At 49.1% G+C, this 23,547-nt stretch overlaps 2 protein-coding genes across 2 annotated transcripts in view; one reads left to right on the forward strand and one right to left on the reverse strand.

Moving 5' to 3' along the window:
- The window catches only part of TCTN1 (tectonic family member 1), a 25,976-nt gene extending 18,063 nt beyond the window's left edge, over window positions 1-7,913 (forward strand). The window contains exons 8-14 of the mRNA XM_012663537.1: window positions 1,013-1,147; window positions 2,316-2,441; window positions 2,829-2,914; window positions 3,446-3,586; window positions 5,048-5,210; window positions 7,169-7,294; window positions 7,750-7,913. Of these exons, the coding sequence (XP_012518991.1) occupies window positions 1,013-1,147; window positions 2,316-2,441; window positions 2,829-2,914; window positions 3,446-3,586; window positions 5,048-5,210; window positions 7,169-7,294; window positions 7,750-7,893 (921 nt within the window). The 3' untranslated portion in view covers window positions 7,894-7,913. The remainder of the gene's footprint in view (window positions 1-1,012; window positions 1,148-2,315; window positions 2,442-2,828; window positions 2,915-3,445; window positions 3,587-5,047; window positions 5,211-7,168; window positions 7,295-7,749) is intronic.
- The window catches only part of HVCN1 (hydrogen voltage gated channel 1), a 21,297-nt gene continuing 5,206 nt past the window's right edge, over window positions 7,457-23,547 (reverse strand). The window contains exons 2-6 of the mRNA XM_012663536.1: window positions 18,569-18,847; window positions 14,206-14,310; window positions 11,593-11,824; window positions 9,539-9,651; window positions 7,457-9,179 (exon numbers count right to left, since the gene is read on the reverse strand). Coding sequence (XP_012518990.1) covers window positions 9,114-9,179; window positions 9,539-9,651; window positions 11,593-11,824; window positions 14,206-14,310; window positions 18,569-18,847 — 795 coding nt within the window. The 3' untranslated portion in view covers window positions 7,457-9,113. The remainder of the gene's footprint in view (window positions 9,180-9,538; window positions 9,652-11,592; window positions 11,825-14,205; window positions 14,311-18,568; window positions 18,848-23,547) is intronic.

Raw genomic sequence — 23,547 nt, forward strand, 5'->3', positions numbered from 1 at the left:
CATAATCCCACCACCCAGAGGCCACCACTTTGTGTGTGTGTAGGGGTGTTTGTAGAAGTTGTGTGTAAATTAGGTCAGGTGTGTACATTTAGGGAGGTTGTGGGGGTTTAAGGCTGTGTATCCTGGGACTTTGTGTGGAATGTGCACATGTGTGTATTGAGTGTGTATATTTATCAGTAGGAGTTGAGTTTTGGAAGTGAGCGGGTGTGTGTATATATTACGCATTTGATGGTGTGGTGGAGTTTGTGTATGTGTTTGAAATACAATTCACATTCCATAAAGCTCACCATTTTAAAGTATATAATTCAGTGGTTTTTAGTATATTCACAAGGTTGAACAGCTATTACTATGTAATTTCTAAACATTTTCATCACCCCGAAAAGAAACCCGTGTTGGCAGTCACGCTTCATTCTTCTCCAGCTCTCTTCCCCAGCCTCTGGCAACCACTGATCTGCTTTTGTCTCTATGGATTCTCCTATTTGGACATTTCATATAAATGGAATCATGTAATATGTACATCCTTTTGTGTCTGGCTTTTTTTACTCAACATGTTTTCAAGATTTATTTATATTGTAGCATGTATCAGCACTTCATTTTTATGGATGAATAATATTCCTTTCAATGGATATACCACATTTTATTTGTCTCTTCATAAGTTGATGGAAATTTAGGTTGTTTTTAGTTTTTAGCTATTATGAATAGTGCTGCTATGAATATTCCTGTACAAGTTTTTGAGTGAACGTATTTTTTCAGAGGTACCTGCTTTTAAGATTTTGGTTTTATCCTTCTCGTGTATTTTCTTTGTGAATGTTATATATATGTTTTTACATATAAATATCTGTATTTTTGCAAGTGTGGAATCATAGAACGCACATCGTTTTGTAGCGTGCTTCCCCTCGCTTGGCAGTATGTCAGTGGAGGTTTGTTTTGAGCTTTTTGTTATGGTAACCCATTGACCTCTGTGTAGAGTAACTTCAGTAATCCAGGTCTTCTTGTCTTCTTCACTCCGTAGGTGCCCATCACTGTTAAGTCCATCATCATTCAGTCTCTGAACAAAACGCTCACCCGACTGGAAAACACTACCATATTGCAGCCGGCGCTCATCACCGCTGGGCCCGTTAGACTCTGCAGTAATGTCGTTCTTGAGGTAGGTGTCTAGTTTGGCTTTGACAGTTTGTTTGTGGCAGACTCGAGCTGCACGTCCTGCGTGGTAACTGGACACCCTCCGGAGGGGGCTATGGTCCATCCTATGGTCGCTTTGCTTGGCCTGGCATCCTGCTTGCCTTTACACTGTCTCATCACAGGACGCTTCTTTACTTGTCTCCACAAACCTAGTGACTTGCAAGAATACATCAAAATTCTGTTGTTTTTGGCCAGGCACAGTGGCTCATGCCTGTAATCCCAGCACTTTGGGAGGCTCAGGTGGGAGGATCATTTGAGGCCAGGAGTTCAAGACCAGCCTAGGCAATGTAGTGAGATGCTGTCTCTACAAAAAAATAACAATAAAAAAAAAAATGAGCCAGCCAGACATGGTGGTGCACGCCTGTAGTCCTAGCTACTTGGGAGGCTAAGGCAGGAGGATCACTTGAGCCCAGGAGTTCAAGGTTGCAGTAAGCTTTGATGATGCCACTGTACTCCAGCCTGAGTGACAGAGTGAGAACCTGTTTCTAAAAAAAAAAAAAAAAATTTTGTTGTTCTTGCTGTTGTTTTTGTTAGGCTAATTACATTCTGCTTGAACCAGCAGATTTAGGTATTGGGCACACAGAGGCTCTGATGACCCCCTCTGTTGGGGGTGATGTCGAGGGAACAAACACCTCTGATAGTCTGACGGGATAGCAGAGAAAAGCTTTAACAAATGGAGAAATGGGAAAAGATTTGCTGCCTGGGTATATTTTATTTGAGTTTTTTTTTTTTTTTTTTTGAGACAAAGTCTCGCTTTTTTTGCCCGGGCTAGCGTGAGTGCCGTGGCGTCAGCCTAGCTCACAGCAACCTCAGACTCCTGGGCTCAAGGGATCCTCCTGCCTCAGCCTCCTGAGTAGCTGGGACTACAGGCATGCGCCACCATGCCCGGCTAATTTTTTCTATATACTTTTAGTTGTCCGATTAATTTCTTTCTATTTTTAGTAGAGACGGGGTCTCGCTCTTGCTCAGGCTGGTTTCGAACTCCTGAGCTGAAACAATCCGCCCGCCTCGGCCTCCCAGAGAGCTAGGATTACAGGCGTGAGCCACCGCGCCTGGCCTCTTATTTGAGTTTTTAATAAAGCTACCGAAATGTAATGGAAACAGGTATATTTGGAGTATCATTTTGTTTTTAGGTGAAGTACAGCCTCACATATACAGACACAGGTGAAGTTACAAAAGCTGATCTCTCTTTCCTTCTGGGGACAGTTAGCAGTGTAGTGGTTCCACTGCAGCAAAAGTTTGAAATTCATTTTATTCAGGTAAGTTTGATCAAATTTGTGTAAAGTAAGTTTTTAATTGCAAGTTAATAACTTCTTAGTGAAAAAAATTCAATTTGGAAGTTTTATCACATCTAACAATTTCTAGTGAACAAAGGGCTTGTGTGTAGCATGTGGAGTTTGTAATAAAACCAGGCAAAGTCCTTGTATCCTTTTCCATTTGGGAATAAGATTCCCTTCCGTGGCAGCTTGTTCTTTTACAGTATGATTTACTCCTACACTCAGCAGATATATTTATAGTTACGAGTAGGGGGAGAAATTCTTCTGTTGGTAATTCCAGATTTTATTATGAAAAGCATTTCATTTTTTCCCTGCCATCTCCTTATTAAAATGAGAATCATTTGGGGTCATTTCTGTGTTGTGTTTCAGCAAAACACAAAGCCAGTTCCTCTCAGTGGAAACCCTGGTTATGTTGTGGGGCTCCCACTGGCTGCTGGCGTCCAGCCTCAGGAGGGATATCCTTTTTGGTGCTATAGAGGAGGTTGATTTCCCTGTCCATGTGCATGGGCCACACTTCTTGTCGCTGAGGGTCCCAGGGCCTGCTTATGGGAAGGAGAGACCAGTCCCGGCCAGAGCTTCCTCTGGGCGGCTCACATGGGTGGTGGGGCTGAGTGGAGACAGGCTGTAGGGGGCAAAGCAGCATGTCCTAAGAAAACATCAGTGTTTTAAAATGAAAATCTAACACAGAAAAGTTGACATCTGCATTTATTTAATTTCACTTTTAAACAGAGACTCCTAAACAAATTTAGTGATCTTGAAAGTTTAGAATTAATTTCGAAGGGCTAGTTTCTTAGGGTTTTTCTTCTGCAGATCTACTAATCAAGGAAAATAGTTATAAGTATTTTTTGCCCTCTCCTGGGAAATAAATGTCAAAATCTCTGAGGCCCAGAGAAGGTGTCTTTGGGTCTCACTCATGTCACACAAGTGACACGATCTTCTTACCTGAGAATCAGCACTGGTTGATTATCCCTTAACTGTCTGTGAATATCTGGGATAATTCAGACCACAGATAGGTATGGACAACTTACTATTCTTCGTAGCACAACTGAGCAAGACTGCTTAGCGATCGAGGGGATCCGGACCCCGGTATTATTTGGGTACAATATGCAATCTGGCTGTAAACTAAGGTAAGAGTAACTTGTTTCTATTTGAATTTGTGTTGATCAGAAAACAAAGCATTCCCACTCATCCCCATTTTAATCAAACCTCTCCATCAGCTAATGAGTGCTTACAAAAGCTACATATAGTTTATTATCATTATTAATGAACAGTAGCAAAACTATTACAGTCATTTTTCTTATCAAACGTGGCAGTGGAAAAGTCTCAAGGCTTTTTATGTTTCATTTTTAAGGTTGCATAACCTTTGAGTTAATAGCAAAAATATTTCCTCTGAAAGTCCTTCCTATATTTCTGAATTTTAATATACACAGTACAACAAAACCAGCGAGGGAAGACTGAATGTGATCTGTATTTTATCTTTTTATTTCCAAATATGCACATAACACAAAAATGTCAAGTAGCTCTGCATGTTTTGTTATAAAAACAGCAGTTCTTATCCTAATTTGCCCCACCCCAGCCACCACCACTTTCAACTCTTGTAGCTGGTTTCTTTGGAAATCTACTCCCAGATCTTTAGATAACTTGCATATAGTGCTACTTCTTGATTTTTTGGTTTTATTAATTTTTTATTGCATTCCCGCCACGGAAGATGACGATTTGGCTCTTTGCCCTTCATTCTCCCCCGTGTGCACATCTCCCCAGGGTGGTTACACCATGACTTTGATTAGATCCATGCTCACCCTTTACAGTGTTAGTGCTGATCCCTTTAGACCAGCGTTTCTCAAAGGAGGTTCCATGGAATACATTTCCATACAGTGTCAGAGGGGTAGGTCTACAGTCCAATATGTTTGGGAAACACCAGATTAAAGTTAGAACCATGATTCCTTCTTGTGGGACTTCTCAGAGCCTTTAATGTGTGACTATGCTTCAGGAAGGACATTAGGACATGGAGGTGCAAAGTCCCCAACTTTTTGGCCATGGAACCCTTCTTGTACAGAGAGCTTCAGTGGAATACAGTTTGGGAAACATTGTTTTGGACTCATCCTCCTGGCCAAGATTTCACAAAGTTAGAGACACTTTATTGTTTGTTTGTTTTTCTGAGACAGGTCTTGCTTTGTCACCCAGGCTTGAGTGCAGTGATGTCATCATAACTCACTGCAGCCTCAAACTGCTGGGTTCATGGGCTCCTCCTGTGTCAGCCTCTGTAGTAGTTGGGACTACAGATAGGCAGGCAGCATCACACCTCGCTAATTTGTCTGCTTTTTGTAGAGGTGGGGTCTCACTATGTTGCTCAGGCTAGTCTTGAACTCCTGGCTTCAACCAATCCTTCTGCCTCGGCTCCCAAAGTGCTGGGCTTACAAGTGTGAGCCAACGTGCCTGGCCTAGAGACACTTTAGCTTCTGTCAAATACTCCCCATTTTGGAGAGTGATAAAATAATGAAACTAGAAAAGCATACGTGTGGAGGCCTTTAAAAACTGCTGGTGGATGAACAATAGACTTGTTCAGTTGACCTTTTTCCTTCCCAAAGACTGACCAAAGCTGTCCCGTGCTGGCTCGTGGCACAGAAGGTGGAGAGCCTGCTGAAGGGCCAGGGCTTCCCAGATCACGTGGCCCCTTTCGGAAACTCCCGGGCCCAGGATGCGCTGGACTGGGTGCCCATCCACTTCGTCACCCAGTCACACAACATGAAGGTAAGGGGAACAAGGTGAAGGCTACGTACGTACTAGCAGTCTCTCCCTCTTCCAGGTGGGGCGACAGAGGCAGCTGGGGAAGCCACCTGTTCAGGAGGTAGGGTGGCTCTGGGTGGGAGCTTGGGCTTTATTATCATATTGGCCTGAATTTGAATACTGATTTTGCCCCTTGATAGCTATGTTGCCTTTGGCCAGCATTCTATGGGTCTGAGCCTGTTTCCTCATCTGGGAAATGGGAATGAAAGTCATGGGTACCGACCACATGGGGTGGTTGACAGCGATAAATGAGGTTACGTTCTTCTGGCCTTTGGTGTGGTGCTACCGACCACCATCCGATGATCACCATTGTGATCGTTGGTGTTCCCTGAGTCCCCCCTAGACATCTTGTGATACTATAGACAATTGTGAGGCCTGTCTCAAAGACCGAGACTTCTCCCAGCTGTTGTTCCCTGGTCTGTGAAGGCAGCCCACACGTGAGAGCTCTCACAGCTCCCCAAAGAGTTTAATGGAAGCTGACATCCTACAAATAGGTTCCTGGTCACATGTGATTCCTCTGCCCACCTTTTCCTTTTGTCTTAGCAGTCAGAGTGTGGGCCGGTCCCATCACCGGAGGCGTGCTCTCCATCTTATCCTCTAATTGCCTGGCTCTTTCTTGTCACAGTTTCTTCAGGCCTCTCATTATCCTCTCAGCGTATTTATAGCCTGGCACAGTGACTGGGGACTGGCTCACCAGCTCTGAGCCTGCCCTCCCCACTGAGTCCCCGGACCACTCAGTCCCTGCTGCTCCACTGCAGTCTCGGCTCAGCTTTGCTGCCCCAGTGAACCAGGCAAATATCTTCTGGCTTCTTGGTGATGGGTGAAGACATCCAGTTATTACTCCCCCTCGGAAGGGAAGGCACAGGGAGGGAGGAGAGCAGCAGTGTGCACGGAGCATTGGCAGGATCTGTGCTGCTCCAGAGCCCTTATGGGGCCTGCAGCGGGTTTTGTACCAACCCTACAGGAAACTCAGGTAGAAGCAGGCGCGAGAGCATCTGCTGAGCTCAGCTTACACCAGCTGTACGGTGCATCTTCTAACAACAGGATATCTGCAAGGATCGTTCCGCCTGCAAGATTTTAAAAAGGCAGTTGCAAACTGAGAAATTCATCAGTGCCTTTTTGGCAGGCACCAAATTTAGCAGGCCTGTAAGCTTTTCATGGCCTGAAAAGATGTATTTAAAAACTTTGTTATGGATAAATGGTAAACATACAGGAAAGTAAAATAGTACCATGGAGTCCCCATCTACCCTGCCTGCAGCTTCAACAGTTACCACGCTTGCCAACTGAAGAGACTGCTTGCCCGCTTTCCCTCAGGGCTGGCCAAAGAAAGGTCCTGGGGCGAAGCCTCAGACCCAGCTCCTGCAGCACCCAGCCTGGACTTGGGTGGCTCAGTTGTGGCACCAACGTTCTCAGTGCAGATGAAGAGGAGTTAATATTTTTGACTACATACACCGCCTGTATACCCAAATGTCATATCTTGATTGCCAGTTGATGAAATTAGATAAGTGAAAATGAAAGCACTCAGATTTCCTCAGTGCACTTTAATGTGATATGCAAGCAGGTTTAATTTCTGTGTATTAATAATTCCATTCTCTCTCCCGAAGTCAGAGATGGATGTAGACAGGTAGATGAAGGTAGAGCAGTTAAGGCCCCAAAGGCTCCACGGTGGGGTGCTGGCCTTTTTAGAAATAGGAGGGGATGGAAAAATTATGCTTTAGGTGTTAAAATACTTTTAGAGCATTTAGTACTTTAAAATGTTTCTCTAAGCTGTTTTTATCTGAACTTCTAGAGTCTATTCATTCTCTTGTTCAGAACATTTTGTAATATGTGAAACATTTTATAATTAAAACTCTTAACTGCAGATTAAGTTTGACTTGAGGTTGTATAATATTTGAACTGATTGATGGCATTTTATTTTGCAGGATTCTTGCCAGCTCCCAGTGGCTTTGGTTATAGAAGTGAAGTGGACTAAATACGGCTCCTTACTGAACCCACAGGCCAGAGTAGTCAACGTGACTGCAAATCTGATTTCATCCTCCTTTCCCGAGGTGGGCCCAACTTTGGCCTAAAGGTACAGGTTAAGACAGAAATCCAGACAAAACTCAAGTGTGATAGGTTAAATTTATTACTTTGTGAAAAAGATTCTAATTTAAACAGTCTGGGTTCTTAAAACAATTTAACAAAAAGTCATTCTTTATCTTTTACTTAGAGAACAAAACACAGCTCCACTGACGGTGGTTCTGTTCCCATTAGCATTCCGGTTTAGATGTGACCTTTAAAATCCTCGTGAAATTTGAGTTATGATTGATATAGATGTGTTAATCAGGACAACCTGGGGAAGACTGTTTCTCTCATCCAAGTTAGCGGCGATTAGTGCTCCGCTACCTATCAGATTCCTGAACGGACAGTGGTTGAGTGAAGAAGAGGATGAAAAATGTCTCATCTTTGTGATCCTGTTACTACACTGGACAGTGGGGCTCACATCTCTGACTTTTTATTACAGCCCAATGCAGGAAATGAAAAGATAATTCTCATTTCCACCATGGTTACTTTCGTGGATGTGTCTGCCCCTGCAGAGGCAGGCTTCCGCGCTCCGCCAGCCATCAACGCCAGGCTGCCCTTTGACTTCTTCTTCCCGTTTGTTTGATGTAAGTTGTTACTTAAGGAAACTGCACCCACCTCCAAGGTCCTCACCTTTAGAATAGAGTGCGCGTGGGGTCAGAAGTCCCTCAGAGTCATTGCATTTTATTACACGTGTCCTAACCCTTGAGGTTGACTCCACACTGACATACTGCCCCTCTCTACTCACTTCCCTCCTGACTTTTTCCTTTTGGAAATCTAATTCTATTTGGTTTTAATTTAGAATGGGGAAACATCTGGTCTTGGTCCTTTCTAATACTCTCAAGACGTACATCACATATGGAAACCAAATTGTCTAAAGAGAACAGACCTTGAAGTAGCATAGGCGTGCAAGATCTAGCTAGTTTATTCATCCCCGGCTTTGAGTTATTTTTAAAATATTCATTGTTTTTAGTTCAGGTTCTTTTTCCTTTTCAGGTCCTGTTGAAATGAGTACAAAAGTAGCAAAATATTGTATAAAATCATGTGAGTAGAATACAAAGCCTCACGAGGGGATCGTCCCCCAAATATCATGTTAATTACAGTGCAGTCTTGGGTCTGATTGCTGTTTCTGTACCAGGCACTGTAGCTAGCTCTCCAACTGGCAGGCTGGTATGGGATGCCAGAGAGGAAAGAATACAGTAGGAGGGCCCAAGGGAAGGAGAGAGTTTATTTTAAACAGTAATTGTACAGTAATTGAGAAAAATGTTGTCAGGTGGCAAGAACTAGGTGGCACTTGCTAAAAGCTGCATGATACAGCTGGGAAACACATTCCCTGGGGAAATGGGGACAAGAGAAGCTATTTAGAACAGCTTGGAAATAAGACTTTTCTAGAATGGGCTGGTAGCTAAAGTAGCTTCTTTTTCTTTCAGAATACTCATATGAAAGGATGTGCTAGTTCCTCGATATACTTGTGAAATTTGAAAATTGCATTTGAGATTAAATTCTATATACAACTAGTAATTGTCCAGCTTCATTGCTCATTTTCAAGCAAAGGTAAAGTGTTCAATATGAGAAAATACAGTTTGGTACATTTGTTACAGTGCAGGGTGGGAATGGGATGGCACCAAGGAAGAAATAGAACCTTCTGAAGGGCCGTGTCTACCCACAATCCAAGCTGGGCAGGAGTACAGCAAGGGCATCGAACCAAACCTCTCACCAAATGGCCCCAGGAAAGGTGGCTGTCTCTCTCATCCTGGCACAGGCCTGGGAGGCGGAGTCTTCTCCTTGGGAGAAGGTGGTCCCTGTCTAGTTCACCTCCCCAAGAAGTCCATGCTGTCTCAGCAGCTTGTTAAGTCTGTCAATTTCTTGTTCCTATTGCAAAAGCAGACAAACATGAGGACTTCTTTTGAGTCTTAGCAAGGATGTGACAATCATTCAGTGAGCCCCAGGCACAGGGACACAAAGATGAATGCAAGTTATACTTGTATCTTTGTAGAATTCAGCCCGCTGCGGAGCCTGCTTCAGTCAGCAGCACCGACGAGACATACTCAGAGGTGGGGACCTGGCAGAGCTCTGGGGGAGTGGGCAGGGCTTTGATGCCTAAGCTGAAAGGACAAGGAAGACTTACTCCAGGGACAGGTGCCCCAGGCTGCGGGCACCGCAGGAGCACGAGAAGCACATGCTGAAGGAGGGAACTGCAAACAGGACATTTCTCCAAATGTGTCTCTTACCTTTTCAGAGCAGTTGAATTCAAGGTGTTGGATCTTGGCGGCCAATTGTATATTCATCTGTTTTAACCTTAGGAGTTGCCGTTCTGAACGTGTCTTAACTGAGATAATTATCCCTGAAATAAAATTGAGGGTCTTTGATAATGGTTTCTAATTTAACCACTCAAGGTGAAAAAAAATTTGTGTTCTTATACACGTACATAATTGGGAAGCGTGGTGACAGACGCACGAGACAGTCATCATCCAGAGGCAGCAGAGCCAGGCGGATCAGGGTTTCCTTTCTGAGCTGCTTAGTCCCCAGTTACGCGGTGTACCTCTCTAGCCCACACGGCTGGGAAATCTTTCAAACTAGTCACCAACAAGATGAGCGTTAAGCTCCTTAATCCAGAACTTGCTCGCGCCAGTGTCGGAACAGGGCGGCAATGCGCACAAATGCCGTGGGAGCACGGGCTGAAAGTGCTCCCTTTCCACATGAGCAGCTTCAGTAGGAACCGAAAGGCTTCCTTTCTTTAACAGAATCCAAATGAATGTTCTTAATGGGCTTTAATTGCTAGATCTAAACTTGCTCATAACCAGCCCCTAAAGCCAACAAGAGTTCACAGCCCAAGCTGTTTATACAGCCGCATGCCCAAAGCAGACCTGGTCCTTCACTGGCCAGGTCATGCTGGAGCCAAGTGGGCCACGGGGCCTGAGGCACCGTGACAGGGCTCACTGGGCTCCTTCCCTGGGCAGCTACTCTCAGAGGCCATGCCTGCCTCAGGCACAAGCCACACTGTCACTGCCTCACCGTCCAGACAGTAATCCATAGCCCATTGTCCTAGTGGATCTAGTGGGCCCCAGTCTAGGGACTCCCAAAGCTGGCTGGACACCCAGAGCACCTGGGAGTGCTTCAGACACACCTGCCCAGGCTACCCACCAGGCCCTCTGCATCAGGCTCCTCATTTGGAAAAAAAAACGCAAGCCTCAGAGATGACTCTGATGCACAGGTCCACAGACAGCCATTTGGGCAGTTCCGACCAGGCCACTGCCAGCTGAACCCACCTATCCACAGCAGATCACAGCACGAGCGCCACTTCTCTGCAACTGAGGCCCCGGGACCACAGGGCGTGCGCGAGGACCAGGAGTCTTACCTGACATCTGGGAAGATGGTATTTCCCCAAGTACCTTCTCCACAGCCAGGGTCTATGGCGTGTGAATAGGTGTCATTTCCCAAAAAAGTACCCAGACATCAACTTGGAAGACTTAAAAGTTCTCGAGCCTTCCTCACACTAGCGTGCCTTTACGCTCTCTAAAAGGGGAGTAGCGTGGCATAGAGCCTTTCTCAGCTGACTTGCCTCCTCTCTGGACAGTGCCCTCCCAGGGCCTCCTGGGCCGCGGTTTGGTAGAATCCCCTTCGGGAAACAACAAATTAAAAACAAAGATGCGCTGGCTGGGAAAAAGCCAGGAGGGGCTAGTAACCCTTTCCATCAATTTTTTTTTTTTGAGACAGAGTCTCACTCTTGCCCTGAGTTGAGTGCCGTGACATCATCCTAGCTCACAGCAACCTCAAACTCCTGGGCTCAAGCAATTCTACCTCAGCCTCCTGAGTACCTGAGATTACAGGGGCATGCTACCACACCCAGCTAATTTTTTCTATTTTTAGTAGAGACAGGGTCTCGCTCTTGCTCAGGCTGAGCTCAAGAGATCCTCCTGCCTCGGCCTCCCAGAGTGCTAAGATTACAGGCATGAGCCACCGCACCCGGCCCATAAATATCTTAATAATCATGAAAATATAGCCTAACGGAAAAGGTAGGTCCTCTCAATACACGTTCTGGTCTCAGTTTGTAGCTGCAGAGGTGGCCGCAACACCAAATCACAGCATTTCACTTTTCTTTAGACTCCAGGAGGAAGAGGAAGAGTGGGGTATGGTGGGGGAGGAGAAGGTGGTGGCCTCCATAATGGGAACTCTCCACATGTGTGTGCACACCCAGAGTGACAAAGCAGCCACGCCTCCAACCCATCCCACGGCCCCACCCGCTCTCCCGTCCCTCCACCACCCAGGAGCGCAGCAGACACACCGTTGATGATCCGGGCCACCCGCCACAGCCGCAGCAGGATCAACAGGCCAAGAGCCTCAAACTCGTGCTCCCGGAACAGGAGGACAATGTCAAGGACGAACGAGACCACCACAACAATGGCATCCAGGATTTCAAACTTGTGGTGAAAGAACTCCAGGCGGAAGACAAATATTTTAAAGAAAATCTCCATCATAAAAAAGACCAAGATGGCAATGCTCATGTAGTGGAACACCTGAAGGGAACAAGGAGCCACAGTCAGAGCCAATCCGGGCCTCTGTCACCAGCTGGGGCAGGTCACACAGACGAGCTGACCTCGAGTGCACCTGCCCGGTTACCAGAGAGCGAAGTCATTGCTGGACAAATACTGAACTACCAGCACGAGGCACTGTTCTCGGTGCTGGAAATGCAGCGTGAACACCACAGACAAGGACCCTGCTCTCCGAAGGGCAATCAGGCAACGTCAGAATTAAAACATCCACCAGAGCCTCTGGCCCAGCAATTCCATGGCTAAGAACTTACCCTACAGCTAAGCTCACGTGTGCACAAAGACGTGTGGTAAGGAGACTCACTGCAGCACTGTTCGCAGAGCCACAGATTTTCAATTTCCTACACTGTTTGTAGAATATAAACATCCATGAGAAGGCACTCTTCAAGTGAATGGCAGTACCTCCATATGGAGCACTGACAGTTGTAGTTAAACTGTTAAGACAAAGCCAGGCAGGTGGTGCACACCTGTAATCCCACCTACTCCAGAGGCCAAGGTGGGAAGATTGCCTGAGCCCAGGAGTTCGAGTCCAGCCTGGGCAACACAGCGATACCCTATCTCTTAAAAATAAAAAAATGAAAAGACTGAAGCAGACCCATGTGTACCAATTAGGAATGATCACCACGGCGGGTGGTAATTGCAGAGAGTCCCTGGATCTTGATTTGTAAGTACTAGTCCTCACAGTAAGGTACCCATTCCTAGGTCTGCGACAGGGAAAGTACAAAGTGTTAGATTTCTTGTGCCAGAAAGCAAGGAAACATCAAAAACTTACGGAGTCATGTCAAAAAGACACAGCAGTCAGCTTAAAGAGGCTCACAGTGACCAAATTTGGGACATTTTGAACATCAAAAATACTAACATTGACTGTAATACACTGAATAAAAAATTCCTAAGTCTAGTGAGGTACACCCACACATGCAGACACAAGTTGTGGGGGAAAAAAAGGAAAGCTCTCCTTTGCAGAAGCATACCAGCTACTAAATGTGGAAGGAAAGACAGAACTAGCAAATCGCCACTTAGCATCCACCAGCGTATGTGCTGACACAGGCCAGTATCACCACCGGATGCCAGCCGGGGAAGAGGGTGTTTGCGTGCTACCAAAGTGTCAGCGGCAGGCCAATTATAACGGCAAAGGGAAAAGTACCCCAGACAATGGAGCAGTCTGGCTTTTGCCACCTAAATCAAGTGATCCAGCTGAGTGGCACTAAGCTGGGACCCTGGCACTACGTGTCTACTGAAGACACCACCATCAAGGAGGAACACCTGCTGACCGACCCCAGACCTTAACATCTAGTATACAGGAGATTAAGACACAAGGTCAAGGACCTATGGCGAAATAGTCAAACAAATCCAGAACATGGGACATCCTACAAGACGATTGGCTGGACTCTTCAAAAAGTCAATGTCATGAGGGAAAAAGAAATGGAAAAGGGTGTGAGGACTCTTCTAGATTAAAAAAGCCCAAGGAGAGATAATGAAATAGAACACTGGAGGTCTGGGTCCTAGTTTGAGAAAAAGCACCATAAGGGACATTCTTGGGACAAGAGAGGAAATGTGAATAAAAGTGGTTATTAGGTGGGACTGATCTTTAGGTCTGATGGTGCTATTACGGCCCTGTAGCAAAAAGACCTCATTCTTAGGCGTGCTGAAGTATCTAGGGGTGGAGTGTCGTGATGTTGAACCGTCAGACAGAATTGTGTCTGTGGCATATATGAAGATAAACCAAATACAGCAAAATGTCTATTTTTCATAATAAAAATTTGAGCAGAAAGGTGAGTACAGCAGGTATCTTAGTGGGTTCTGTCAGAAAGCGGAGAGGGAAGACACTTCTCCTCCATGCAGAGACGAGGGCTGGCAGGGAAGGCAACATCACAGGGCGCCTCTGCAGAGGTACCAGAGTGAGGAGTTTTAATATGTTTCCTTCTGCCCTTTTACCACTTCAGGGCACGAGTAAGCACTTGCCCCCGTGGCTCCAGCACGGGGGACATGCAGCCCATCAACAGAAGACAGGAGGAGAAACAGCCCTCCTGCCCCGGGGGACCGGAAAGCCGACCACGCTCCTGGGTGACCGTCCCTCTAGGATCAGCCACACGCTCCAGGCCCGTGGTCCAGCTTCGCTCACGATTCAAGCCATCAAGTGAAATGGGGTTTCCTGCTTGTAGTACGCGCTCGTCTATAATTTGGGAAGGAAGACGCCCTCTCTGCCCCTTGACTAAAACAGCCAGTCAAACCCCCGTCCCAGAGGGCCCCGCTACTCCCGGTAGGTGAGAGCTGCTCCGCCTCGCGCCCCTCAGCGGATAGCGGCAGTGAACCGTGTTAGTAAAACCCCAGAAGAGCTGCGACACTACCCTGGCGGCGTAGTTGTTCTTGTCCGGCTGGATGATCTTCAGGTCCAGAATGAGCTCGGCAAGCACCAGGAGGGCATCCAGGACGACCAGGCAAATGATGATGACCTGCGGGCCAGACACTGTGAGACCCAAGCAGGGACGCTCCTTCCATCTTAAGAGCTGGTTTGGAGACGTTTGGGTGAAACTATTGGCAAAGATTCTGCGGACAGGAGCCTGTGGGAGCCAGCCCCTGTCCGGCCAATGGCAAAAGCCACCTCCTTCCCCTCCGGGTGGTGCCTGCCCTCCCAGAGCCCCTCTGCACGGCTCATCTGCTGACCTCAGTCACCGTTTCTCAACTGCACCTCTCAAGCCCCACTGCCACTTCCTAGATGGCAAAAAAGAAAAAATCATTTTTAAAGTTTTTATTTGTGTTTTCAGGGTTTGCTGTTGCCGGGGCACCCGCAGAACAGATGCTTAATAATTCAACATGTCCCGGCCTCAGTGATCTGAATCCTGGGACGTCCAGGGACTGCCTACTTCAGGCCACTGGGTCACAGCGATGGCCACCACGCTCACAGGCCAGCTCCACAGAGCCTTGAGGTGCTCGCCCGGCTCACGTGTGCTCCCCAGGGCTGACAGATTCCCGGGAACTGAGGGGAGCTGCTGTGGGAAAGCCCATCTCGTGGGCTTTTGTGACCTGCTGGCGGAGGAGGATGAGTGGGGACCAGGGTGGGTCTCGCTGATGGCGAGTGTGGGAAACAGCTGGTGGTGGTGGCAGTCCTGGTGACCGAGGTCACTAATGGCGGGTTCGCCCAGCTCCCCCATCAGCTCGAGCCTCAGCACGTCTCAACACCGCTGAGCCTCAGTTAACCGAAGCTTCTGTGAGGGCGCTAGGGGCGGGTGGAGGGGACAGCATTCTGGGAGACGGCGGTGGAATCGCAGCGATGGGAGGAGGCCTAAAGGACCCTGTGTGACTCTTCTCTTCCCTTGGAAATTCTGGACCATCACCTCCGTCCCCTGGGGCCTGGCCTCTCACGCTCTCAGATCAATAGATTTTGACCTCTGAAAATTAATCTGCCATTATCTTGGCAGTTTCTGCAGTTTCAGATTGAAATTAAACAAATTCAGGCCTACGTAAGAGCAAACTATTAATCCTTTGGCCATTTCAACCTGTAGGTAATTGTTTCAGTAATTAAAGTATTTGATGACGTGGTTTACTGTGAAAATTACCCAGCAAATTGCTTTGTAATGCGGTTTTCACACATACCCAAATTCAGCAGCTTAATAAAGATTCAAGCCTCTGGTGGGTTTTTTGTTTTCTCCTGTTGCTTTATTTTAGACCTAAAGGGATCTGAGAGCTCATGGGGTCTAAATCCAAGGCACAGAGGTACGAGGAACAGCCCCGATATTCAGCCATAAGAAGGAATGAGGTTCTGATCCAGGCTGCTATGTGGATGAACCTTGAAAACATCATACTACGTGAAAGCAGCCAGACACAAAAGGCCATATGTTATATGATCCCGTTTGTATAAAACATCCAGAAATGGAAAATCCATAAAGATAAAATGCAGATTAATGGTTGCCAACATCTGGGGGAGGAGGGAACGGAGAGTGACTGCTTAGTGGGCACAGGGTTTCCATTTGGGGTGATGAGAATGTTCCGGCACTAGATACAACTCCGGTGAGTTGTACAACACTGTGAATGTCCTAAAGAAATGCCACAGAATTACCTACTTCAAAATAATTGATTTTATGTTATGTTAATCTCACCTCAATTTAAAAAAGAAAACCACCAAAAAGAAAAAGGAGACAGATTGACCCAAGGTCACAAAATTACCATGCCTGGGTCCCAACCCTGGCCTCTGTGAACTAATCCCAAGGCCCTGAATTTCTAGCTCACAGGCAGTACTAGTTCCAAGGGGAGCCATGCCACAAAGAAAAATGCTGAGAATTCAGAGAAGCCAGTTAATTCCAAATCCTCACCCTGGCAAGGATGGGCGTGCCCAGCCAGGGGCCAGAGGTGCAGGGCACACGCCCTGGGCTGAGCCTTGGCTTCAGTGTCCTCCTGGGGAAATGGGGTTGGCCACATTTCTCCACCAGAGTGACAATGGGAGTGTGACAGGAGGTACTCGTGACGAATGCCTAGCACAGGGCCTGGCCCATGGTGCAAAGGAACAGAACGAAGTCCTTGACCTTCAGGACCATCTTCCCTTGGCTTGACTCTATCCTGTCCATCCAGGGATCCACGGAGGCCTGAATCACCCCGTGTTCTCTCTCTTGGTTGTGCTAGTCCATGTAAGAAGCGACAGCAGTTAACTATTGTGTCACCTCAGCCACCTCAAACCACCTGAGAAGGGGATTTCAGGACCTGCAGAAATTGACACTCCTGAACCCTAATCCTCTGCCCTGCTCCAGCCTGGCCTCCTGCTTCCACCCTGAATCCCTCTACCCATCTGATGTCACCCCCAATCACTTAGAACCTTCGACGGCAGCCCACTGCCTACGAATGACCGTCCCTCACCTCCTCTCTTGCCAGGCCATGGCTCTGCTTGCTAAACCCGAGCCACATGCACCCTTGTCCGTTCCCTGGATGCTGCGGGCTCTTTCCCACCTGGGCCCTTGGCACAGGCAGCCCCTCTGCCTGGAGAGCTCCTCCCCACCCACCCACAGGGCTGGTGCATGCTCAGCCTGCAGGTGGCAGGTGAACTATAGCCTCCTCCAACTCCAGTCCTCAACCAGGTCTCCCTCCGCCCGCAGGATCTCTCAGAGCCCCTTTCTGTCTCCCTACGGAGAACTTCTGTCTTCACTTGTAACCAGTATGTGTCTTGGTGACGATTTCTCTAATTCCTGCCTCTACCACAGGCTGTCAGAGCCTCAGTGAGGGCAGGGATGTGTCCGCCATGTTTGCCACTGTACGCAGTAGGTGCTCAATAAGCAACCATCAAGTGAGTGAATAAACATCTTGATTTATGAAAGTCATTCATCTTTTTCCCCAGTAGCAGCATGTCTGGGGGGTCCCAGCCCTGAGCCGGCCGGGTGGCCCAGTGGCGACATCCCGAGGGGCAGTCCCAGGCTCCCCTTGCAGGTGGAAGGAAGCTGGCTCATTCCTTCTCCTGAAATTGAGGGTTTGAGATTTCAGCCCCAATGACTTAACGCCACGTTTCCCTTCCTGTCACAGCCACAGAGGAACGAGCAGAGTTGCCAGGGTTGTTGGCTTGCTTTCTTTAAGCCACAGGAAAGTGAAAAAAGAAAAAAGACCAAAATAAATTTTCTTTTCTCTTTTACTTTGGAACAAAGTCAGTGACAGGAGAGGAAAGGGCTGCTCTCTCCGCTCCCAGGAGGGACATGGGCTCTGAGGAGGAACTGGTTTATTTTGGCTCAGGATACCTGCAGCAGTGACCCCAAAACGCCTGCCTTTGGGAACCGGCCTGCCAAGGAGCAGTCCCTAATGCCACCAGGCCTCCTGCAGGGCCTGGGACTCGGAATGTGCTTCCGGACACTGCCCACCACAGGGTTGGCCAGGCTCGCCTGCAGGGGTCCTTCAAAATCAGACATGTCCTTCAACGTGAACCCACAGAAAGTTCAGATCCCTTTGCTGGACTGTGAGGACCACGCCCCTCTGCTGTCCTCCCCGTAACCGCACCTGGAGGCCAGCAGAGGGCTGAAAGCCACGCAGGTATTTCTGGCATGGCTCCACAAGAGAAGACACTCCCATGGTGACAAGTCCCCTGAGGCAGGGGACCCTCCTGGCCTTGTTCAAGAGCAGGCACTCAGCTGTCTCCAGTGTTTACCCTTTCATCTACTTTGTGTGTGGCACAATTTGCACATTGCAAAATGGCTACCCTTTTAAAGCTGGCACAAAGCTCAGTGGCATTAAGTGCATTCACAAGGTTGTGTGACCATCATCACTCTCTAGTTCCAGAACATGTTCATCACCTTACTTGGAAACCCTCCAAGCTGTGGCCAGCACCGCTCCACTTCCTGTCTCTATGGATGTGCCTGTCCTAGACCTTTCCTATACACGGAATCATACAATCCATGGCCTTCTGTGACTGGCTTCTTTCACTTGGCATGTTTTCCAGATTCATCCACGCTGTAGTGTGGATCAGTGCTTCGTGCCTTTTTACGGCTCAATAATATTCCACTGTGTTTAACGTTCATCCATTGGTGGACCTTTAATTTACTTTTGGATTATGTCCCCCCCTGCCCGACAACGCAGGATGTGCCCACGGCATCCCAGTGAAGCACCGGGCACCTGGCCGGTGGTGGGTGCCCAGTAAACATCTGTGGGACGAATGAGGCAGTGGCAGGGATGGTCCCCCTCTGGCCACCCGCCTGACGGTCTTCCCTCGCCCGGGGCATCATGGGCTCCTGCCCCACCTACCTGAAACCTGTGGGAGCTGAAGAGCTTCCTCAACGTGCTCCTGAAGTCAGGCGGGCGCCTGGGCGCGGGCCCAGGGGCGGCATCCGGGCCTGCGGCGCGGCCCTCCTCGCCCGAGCCTGGCGTGGGTGGCTGCTGCTCCTCCTCCTCTTCGTCCTCCTCATTCTCCCACTTCTTGTAGTTGATGTTCCAGGCTTGGTAGTCGTCCCCGACGACAGTGAAGTGCCTCAAGAACTTGCTCATCCTCTGGCCGGAAGCCGCCCTGGCCCTGCGGGTGGCTGCCTGGAGGGGCGGGGACAGAGCACAGGCCCTTCAGGGAGGGCGGCGCCGCCGGACCCCTGCTCTGACTGACGGGGAGGGCCGGGCCGCGCCACCCGGGTGCTCAGGGCACCGTGTGAGCACAGAGCCCGTGAGGTCACAGTGGTTTCTCATGTTTCTATTTTTGGAATCCAGGGTCTGGGCGTCTGTGAGGCAACAGGAAACTCCGGCCCCCGCCGGGCCTGTCTCTGCGGTCCGGTTGGCAACGACCCACAGAATCGGCGCCGCGGCCCGTCGCAACGCGCCCGCCACAGGCCCAGGTGTAAACACCGGAAGAGCCGCCCCACGGTTCAGAGGCATCACCCCTGAAAACTGGAGGTGAGAGTGGGCCGGGCCGGGCGGGGAAAGCCAAAAGTAAAAGTACCCAGATTTTCACAGAAAAGTCACGAGATTTCCACCCTTCAGGCCCCAAGTCAGCCCTTGTCAGGTGAGTGGCAAATGGACTTTTCTACGTTCAGCCAGTGCTATTTTAAACACACGGATGGTGGTTTAAAGAGAGATGACCCAAAGCAAAGCAAGCGTCCCTCCCCGCTCTGCCCGTGCACCCTACCAGGCACCAAATTCTTCATAAAGTTCAATAATTAAAACTTAGGGGTATGAGTACAAGAATAGGCGATACAATCAGTAGAACAGGAAAAGGGCCCAGACAGATCTGTGTCCCTGAGGGAACCTGGGGGGGAGACGGTGGCGGTCCTGAGCAGTGGGGAAAGACCAGAGAGTTAGGACATCTGGCTTTCCCTCTAGAAAAAAATAAAATTTTATCCCTACCTTACCCGATGCACGCAAAAACGAATTTCAGATGTATCAACATTAACGTGTGTGAGTGTATTTAAAAAAAAAAAAAAAAAAAAAAAGAACCCTTGAAAAGTCTTAGAACAAAATGTGGGCAAGTATCTTCATGACCTCAGGATAGGGAAAGATTAATTAACAAAAAACAGATTTGCCTGCATCAAAACTAAATGCTTTCATATGATACGCACACATGCACACAGCCCTCACGAAGTTAAAAGACACACCACAGACCGGGAGTAAATATTTGCAATGTACTTAATAAAGATTTAGTGTCCAGAATATACAAAGAAATCTTACAAATCAAAAAGAAAAAGAAAACTCCATGGAAAAAAGGCAATGGGTATTAACAGGCAGGTCACAGAAGAGAAACCCAAGTGGCTGAGATGCCCCCCCTCACTGGTACTCAGGAAAATGCAAACTGACGTGATGAGCCACGTCTTTTCACTGCTGAGGCCAGCAGGAATCTCAAGTCTACACGTCAAATGCTGTGAGGGTGGGAAGCCATGGGGCCTCTTGAACACTGAAGACAGGAACGGACACTGGTGCCACCATTTGGGAAGGCAATTTGGCACTGTCAAGTTGAGACTGGCATATCTTTCTCAATGACATGTTCGAGAATGTTCACTGAAAATATTCTCCCAAATGGTAGCAGAGAGAAATGAGTCTTCTCTATTCACGTGAGGGAATTCTATACGGTAGTGAAAATTAACCATGACGTCTCTAGACATCACGGGTGATGCCCACGTATCCCCCCTCGGCAGCACTGAATGCGGTACATCGATCACTCCTTTCTTCAAACGCTTCCTTCACTGGTTTCTAGAAGGACACGCCCGCCTGATTTTCCTCCTACCTCAACGGTTGCTTCTTGCCAGTCTCTTCCGCTGGACGCCGTAAGAGGAAGACCGTACATTTAAGCATTGAGTACACCGTACAACAGTGCAACTGCACACCCGGCGCCTCTGACAGAGTCCTGCATTTAACAGATGCTCAACGATACTCAAATATTTGTTAAGTGACTGAGTGAATACAGCAATGTGGATAGATAGTCACCGAGTTGGACTTAGAAAAGAGACAGGTGAGAAACACAGCAAAAAACAGAAAGAAAAGGAAGTGGATCAGGCATGGTGGCTCACGCCTATAATCCCAGCACGCTGAGGGCCAGGCCCAGTACACCGAAGCCCTCCAGGTGGCTACTGGTCGCAATTTCCCTCAGAAACACCTCACCTGGCAGACAAAAGCCACCCCTGCTATTTCTCAGCATGGTGGGAGCCGCAGGGTGCTTTGCAAAAACCACATTTATGTTTTACAGGAGAGGAAATTCTTTCTCAGACCTTGCCGCCAGTAAAGACGCAACTTTTAGCAATGTGGGATGAAAATATTCGTGGCACTCAGCAGAGCAGAAAACAATTCTGGTTTTAAGTCAAGAGTCTGTCATGCCAGAAGCAGAGAAGTTCTAGAAAAGGGCGAATACATAGCTGATCAAGAAACGGTTGTGGGCCTCAGCAGCTACCACTCGCCCCGGGCTCTCGGCACCCTCGGAAAGATTGACTCGTGGGGCGCAGGAGCAGCCTCCCCGGAAGCGCTGCCGTTACTACTCTCAGCCACAAAGACTCCTCTCCTCCAACCTCGCCGTCCGCGGACATCTCCCTTCCCTGCTCAGCTGCCGCTGGCCCTGGACTTTCCAGGTACATGAACCGAGGAGTCCTTTTGCGCAACCCCAAGGACCTCTACCAGCAGAGCCGCTGGCACTGGACGCCCCCACGGCTGCATTTCCCCTGCAAGAATGCTCGTTGTCCCCACGACACCCTGACACTCCTCTCTCCGAGGTCATTTTTCTGCATCACAGCCTGTGACTTTGGTTCCAACCTGCTTGACCATATCACACCCTCAGACACTGCTGACCCCATTCTGTGCCACAGTCTCAGCTCCTGATTTTTCTCCTCCCTCCTCAGTCTCTCCATGTCCCTGCCTCCATGCCAGAAGTCCTTGAGACCCCAACACTGACCCTGTCCTTGGGCTGGGTGACTCTTCCCTTTCGGTGGTCTCAGCAACACCGGTGTTCTCAACGCTGTTCACATTCAGTCAGTCTCCAGCCTGCTGTCCGAGATCCTGCCGGGTCATTAGTTTGCTGTGACCCAAACTGAACTCGTTTCTTATCCTTTGCCACATCCACTCCTCCTTCCCCACCCGCCGGGCATGGCGTCCCATCCTCCAGCCGCCCAGCCAAGAACTGGGGTTCATCCTCGGCCCTCCCGCTGCCTCCGGCCCCGCCGCTTTCGCTTCTGCATCCCGTGGTCTCCTCTGTCCTCTCACCTGCCCAGCCGGACCCTGCACCAGCCTCCGCGCTTGGCCCGTCCTTTCTCCATGCGTCTTCCTCCAATGCCAGTCTGGCTGTGTCCCTGCTGTGCCCCCACCCCGTCCCTGCGGCTGGAACACACTTCACCTGTCTCACCCCGTCCGTCCTTCAGGTCTCACGTCTGGCCTTTGCCTTCCCTGGGAGGCCTTCCTGGATCCCCACCCTCCGCCATCTGCACGTCACACCATTGCTAACGGCAGCGGGACGTCTCCAGCACTGGGCTACAAACACCGGGACGGCAGAGACTCTTCTCCCCCCGACAGGGAGGGCAGTAAGCAGTTAATAAAGGAATCGACAGCCACGAAATCACAGGCGCTGCCCCTTCAAGGTAAGCGTATCACCCGCTTCCCTTCTGCAGGTACCATGACAGGCACGGTACCAAAAGTCACTACTGGGCGGGGAGTAAGAAAGATGGACCTAGAAGTGACAGGAATGTTCTCGAGGCATTGATCTTCACAAGTGTGGAAGCTGCCATCTGTGGCAGGGGGACAGTCCCCACGGCATGGTCATGCAGCAACTGCAGAAAATGGTACTTTTTACGAAATTCAGCCAACTCCCAGTTTCCAGGGCCCGATGGCCCTTCGGTTCCCATTTCCTTGTTCGCTCCCAGAGCTATGTTTGGAGACTTGAATGGCTTATGAACCACCACCCCCACCCCCAAACTCCAACAAGACACCACGGCAGGGACATCTATGACTACTGATGCTCATTCTTTTTAGTAAGTCACACTCGCACATTGTGGCAACTTCCTTCCACACACTTCATTTGAACTCCTAACAACCCTCCAAGGTTGAGGCCATCCTTTAGGGTCTTGGAGAGGGAGGTGTCATATCCAAAGTCACACTGCTGGAAAATGGAAAAGGCGGATCAGCCCTGGGCTGTGTGACTTGGAGGCTTTGTCCCACAAGACAGAGCAAGTGACCAGGGATCCGCCTGCTGAGAGGGTACAGGGGGTTGCACTGTGGCCCTCGAAATTCACACCCACTTAGAGCCTCAGAACGTGACCCTATTTGGAATACGGGTCTTTGTAGATGTAATCAGTTAAAGATCTTGAGATGAAACCCACCCTGGATTTAGGTTAGCCCTAAATCCCATGACTGGTGTCCTTATAAAAAGAGGAAAGGACACACAGAGGATAAGGCCACGTGAAGACGGAGGCAGAGAGTGGAGTGATGCGTCTACACATCGAGGACTGTGGGTAACCGGAAGCCGGGGAGAGGCCCGAGCATCCATCTCGGAACCTTCAGAAGGCGCCAACCTGCCAGCACCCTGACCCCAGCCTTCTGGCCTCCGGAACCGAGCGCGTTTGTCCTAAGACGTCCAGCGTGTGCTAATTTGTTACGGCCCAGAACTAACACAGAGGACGTGCGCCAGAGTCCGCCTAGGACGGGGCAGCCTGCGGGCCGGTGCTCTCCCCTCCACCTCTGTGGGCCGCACACCCGTCCTGGACCCCAAGGAGGCGGCGGGCTTCTCCAGGTGACAAAACCTCGGGGATGAAGCCCATTCCTGCAGCTAG

Source organism: Propithecus coquereli, unplaced genomic scaffold (genome assembly GCF_000956105.1).
Source record: "Propithecus coquereli isolate 6110/MARCELLA unplaced genomic scaffold, Pcoq_1.0 Scaffold81, whole genome shotgun sequence".
In the NCBI taxonomy this organism is placed as follows: domain Eukaryota; kingdom Metazoa; phylum Chordata; class Mammalia; order Primates; family Indriidae; genus Propithecus; species Propithecus coquereli.